Below are 4,956 nucleotides of genomic sequence, written 5' to 3' on the forward strand. Positions count from 1 at the left end.
CTGACTTCCTGTCAGATTTAGAGGTGTGTTTGTCTAAGTTAGCCACGCCCCTACTCATAACCCAATTCAGATGTAGATTTTCAACACGGTGCCAAGTTTTAAAAGCTTTTGAAAACATTAAGTCTCAAAACTCTGATTTACTTAGAATAAAAATAATAATGCCAGATGCTTTTCAATGTTGGCTGATTAAAAGTGGTGCTGCTTTAAATCACCTTGAATTTAACAAAGTGTGTAATGTGCTCCTCATTTCACATGCGATGGTTCGCTGGAAGGAGGACGTGGATCTGACTACAGGGACATTTCATCCACTGTTCCAAAAGACGAGAGTGGGAACCCTGTGTCCTCACATCTGATTTGTTCAGCCGGACATGATCTGCTAAATCACAGCTAATATCAAGAATCAATCAATTATCTTTAGCTCTTTCTTCCTTCACATCATGAATCATTAATCTGACAGCACCTGTTCCCCCGAGCAGATCCAGACCCGCTCAGCTGATGAAAGTGAAAATTACACTGATGCAAACAATAAAGCTTGTACACCCAGTCTGGAGCCTTGTTTGAACAGCAGTTAACGCAAGAGGAGAAAAGAACACACATGCACAAACACACGCACACACACATACACACACACACACACAAACACTGGCCACAGGCATGAACCAAGACGTCATCTTTTTGTCATCTCTCAACCTGAATCATGCGTTCCTCTGCGTCTGGGCCAGGCACGTCTGAGGAACTCAACTAAAACTTGTAGGCACCAGTATTTCCCCGTATTGAGTCAGGAAAATAAAACACAAATCGTATTTTTTGCCCGTGGGGCTCGTTTGTAGCTTAGTTCTAAGCTGTTTGTGCTTAAAAGTCAACAGATGTTGACCGTCAAACTCATATGGCAAAGTGAGTCTGTAGGCCACAGTCCTACAGGAGGAGGAGGGGGAGGGGAGGGGGAGGGGGAGGGGAGGGGAGGAGGAGGAGGAGGAGGAGGAGAGGGAGGAGGAGGAGGAGGAGGAGGGGGAAGAGGAGGAGGAGGCCCCTGAGTCTGGGGCTATGAGCTTTCTCCAAGTCAGTGACACCATGTCAGAGCTTCCACGTCTTTATATCCACTGATGGTTTCTGTCTTTCAACTAATTCCACCAAGCGTTGAGTCGTCTACAATCCAGATGTTGCTGATGTTCTCCTCATTGAAAACCAGCTGATGCAGAAGGTTCTGACATTTTACAAATGATTGGAGGAGGTTGTGTGTCTGTGTGTGTCTGTGTGCGTGTGATGGCTGCCGACGGCCCTTCAGGCCCTGCAGCATCTGAACCGGATCAGTTTGTGGAAGGCCTGCTTGAAGTCCTCGTTGGACATGGTGTAGATGATGGGGTTGATGAGGGAGTTGAGGTAACCCAGCCAGGTGAAGATGTCGAACAGCTCCGGGTGGAAGCAGGAGTCGCACACAGGCACTAGGAGCGTGTAGATGAAGAAGGGCAGCCAGCAGATGATGTAGGCTCCGAGGATGATGCCCAGAGTCTTGGTGGCCTTCCTCTCCCTGGCGGCGGAGATGCGCTTCTTCTCCAGCAGCACGTCGGACACAGTGACTTTGACTTGGCTCACGTTGGCGCATGAGGAGGTAGTGTCGCAGGAGGAGGCGTCGTTGGTGCCGTAGTTGAGGGACGTGGTGGATGCCACCGACCCGGGCGAGTTGGTGATGAGATGCGCGGAGGTGAGCCTCTTCCCCGGCTTCTTGTGGGACTGCTTCAGGATGCGCTTGCGGGCTTCCACGTAGATCCTCCCGTACAGCGCGATGAGCAGCAGCGTGGGGATGTAGAAGGCGCCGAAGGTGGAGTAGATGGTGTAGAAGATGTGGTCCGTGTTCACGTTGCAGCTCGTCACCTCCTCCGCCTTCACCTGGCGCCAGAAGAAGGGCGGCAGGGAGATGGAGATGGCGATGACCCAGGCGGTGGCGATCATCCCGGCCGCGCGCCCCGGCGTGCGCTTCTTGGAGTACTCCACCGCGTCCGTGATGGCCCAGTAGCGGTCCAGCGCAATTACGCACAGGTGGAGGATGGAGGCGGTGCAGCACGTAATGTCCGAGGAGAGCCAGATGTCGCACATCACCTGGCCCAGGGTCCAGGTCTGGCTCACCGTGTACAGCGCGCTGATGGGCATCACCAGGATGGACACCAGCAGGTCCGTGAGCGCCAGGGAGGCGATCAGAAAGTTGGCCGGGGTGTGCAGCTTGCGGGACTGGTAGATGGTGGCGATGACGAACGCGTTGGAAAGCGTCGTGGCGAAAGTGATGAGCGCTAAGGTGACCGCCACACCCGCCTGGAACGCCAGGTTCGAGTCCCTGTCCTCCGCCCCGGCCGTGAGGTTCTCCTGGGTGTGGTTGGTGGAGAGGTTGAGCAGCTCGCCGAGCGGACCTGCGTCCTCCATCCCTCCGGCTCTGCGCTCACAGCCGTGCGCCCTGGAGCCGGGAGGACACGGCTCTGAAACCCGGCATCACGCGTCCGTCCCCCGCTCCGTGCACACCCTCCATCCCCCGACGCTCAGACCACAGGTGTTTCCCTACTGACGCCTTTCAGCCTCCTCTTCTTCATCTTCCTCACTCATCCACCCGCAGCATCTTCCTCACTCTGTCATCAACTTAAAAATCCAGGGGAGGAAGAGGAGCTGATGAAGCGCAGAGCCGCTTCTCCATCATCATCATCATCTTTATCATCGTCCACAGTCCGAGAGACGGAGAGTCCGAGTCCCCTCAAAATGAAACCATCACAATTATGTAGATTACTAATAATTCATAACAATTATTATTATGATAAAATGTTTCTGCGGGTTTTTAATCCTCAGTCTCTCCGAACAAGTTCAGAGCTGCTGAAGAGGGACTCGGGCTTTTATACTGCTCTCTCCCTCTGCCCCCCCCCCTCTCTCTGTCTCTCTCTCTCTCTCCCTCTCTCTCTGTCTCTCCCGATGCCCCTCTCTCTCTCTCTCCCTCTGCCCCCCACTCTCTCTCTGTCGCTCTCTCTCTCTCATTCTCTCTTTCTCTCTCTTTCTCTCTCTGTCTCTCCCTCTGCCCCTCTCTCTCTCTCTCTCTCCCTCTGCCCCCCTCTGCCCCCCTCTCTCTCTCTCTCTCCGTCTTCCCCCCTCTCTCTGTCTCTTCCTCTCTCTCCCTCTCCCTCTCTCTCACTCTCTCTCTCTCTATCTCTCTCTTTCTCTTGCTCTCTCTCTCTCTTCCTCCATCCTCACTCCATCCCCCTTTAACACCTAAGGAACTCTTTATTTGTATTATTTTATCAGTACATTATTTATATTAACTAATGTATTGAAGACAAACTGATTATTAATTGTTGTCAACATTCTATGTAACTGTTTATAATTTATTCAGTTTAGTGTGAATGAGCTCTTCACTGCTCTCTGGTGGACAAACTGTAATTCATAATTACTTTTAGTGAACAAACAAATGAAGTATTTTGTGTAAAATCACATGTTTTCATTCTCTAGTTTTAAAGTTATAAAGTGTGTCCGTCATAAACAGATCGAGACGTCAGGGTCCGCGTCATTTTATAGCTAGTGTAAACCTGAAGTTGTCACTGCTCTCTGGTGGACAAACTGTGTAATTGTTTATTATTGATATTTATTATTTAGTCTGTACTTGTTTCTATTGTTCAGCATTCAAATGTTTGAGTTGTGTTTCTTTTTTCTCGATGCGTCTGTGTTATAATAAACTTCCTCCTGCAAATCTCCCCCAGGATCCAGAATCGCCTTCACATCAATGAAGGCCGGGTCAGAACTGTTGCCTTCCAGGACGTCGGCCAGAGAAGATTCAGGGTCAAGAGGTCACCGCTGTGAGCCGGAGCGAGACGACGACTGAGGTGTGAAGGTCAACAGGCTCTGATGACCACTTCAGGAAGAGGCCGGGGGTCGATGGAGGACCGGTGAAGCTGATGAAGTTTTCTTGTTTGTTTCCCTGAGGATGAAGGTTTCCTGCACAAATCAGATTCTACTTGTAGATTTATTTTCCTTCCAACAAACCACCATCATCCTCCTGTTCCACAAAAGTGGGGTTTTATTCATAAATCATTCATCAGGCTTTATTTCGCCCTCGCCGTGTCCTCGCTGCACGTTGCGTCCACACAGCTCCGGTTGTATTGATCTCATTGGTCGAGCGGAGCGCTGAGTCACAGGCTCCTCGCTCTGCGCTGACCTTCACCTGCTCCGTCCTGACCGATGGAAACGAGGATCCCTGGGAAGGAGGCCGGCCTCGTCCGTGTGAGAGGCTCCGGCGGCGACTCTGCTCCCAGCCGCTCTCGCTGTTTGAGGAAGAAGGTTTTCAGCCGCTGTGTATTTATATGTGTTAACATTTGTACCTGAATGTTTCAGTAAGAAAAAAAAAATCAGAAAATCTTCTTCTCCTGTAGTCTGTGTTTATGTACATATGTATGTTTTAGAGTATTTAGAATAAAATATATATATCAAAATATGAACACTATTATGAGTGTAATAACTTATATACGATAAGGCTCCACATTTATTTCATTTAGGCTGAATATGATATTTTTGCCAATATTTTTTTAGCATTATTAAAATAACTTATTGTGATGTAAAGCTTTTTGTCTCGTATTTAACATGTTGTCAATAAAACAGAGAATGATTCCTCACCAGTGACTGAGAGTTCGTTTTTAAAATAAATCCATATGACGTAAAAATATGAATCAGTATTCACTATTTGTCTATAAACAAAGGAAAATCGGACTTTAAAGAAAACCTATAAATCTTTAACCTGTTGTTAGATTTTCATTCTGTTTATCACACAGGTGATTATTAGGTAGAAATAATGATAGAATCATAATGAGGCAACATTAGCAATAAAATGAATGAACAAGTTAAGCGTTAATTAAATACAACATGTCTTGGTTTACTCATTTTAAACTTTTCCGGGTGACACAACCTGCCGGGTCAAAGGTTCCGGGGTCACAC

The 4,956-nt window shown here is 48.4% G+C and overlaps 1 protein-coding gene across 1 annotated transcript; it reads right to left on the minus strand.

Moving 5' to 3' along the window:
* Positions 1-1,020: 1,020 nt before the first annotated feature.
* LOC133973249 (5-hydroxytryptamine receptor 1B-like) lies at positions 1,021-2,801 on the minus strand. Its single transcript, XM_062410994.1, has one exon. It carries the CDS (start codon positions 2,413-2,415, stop codon positions 1,282-1,284), a length of 1,134 nt encoding a protein of 377 aa, XP_062266978.1. The 5' UTR covers positions 2,416-2,801; the 3' UTR covers positions 1,021-1,281.
* Positions 2,802-4,956: the final 2,155 nt, after the last annotated feature.

Source organism: Platichthys flesus, chromosome 18 (genome assembly GCF_949316205.1).
Source record: "Platichthys flesus chromosome 18, fPlaFle2.1, whole genome shotgun sequence".
Classification (NCBI taxonomy): Eukaryota; Metazoa; Chordata; class Actinopteri; order Pleuronectiformes; family Pleuronectidae; genus Platichthys; species Platichthys flesus.

Excerpts from the sequence above, each read along its gene's own strand:
- LOC133973249 (XM_062410994.1), bottom strand. The coding sequence starts at position 2,415 with ATGGAGGACGCAGGTCCGCTCGGCGAGCTGCTCAACCTCTCCACCAAC.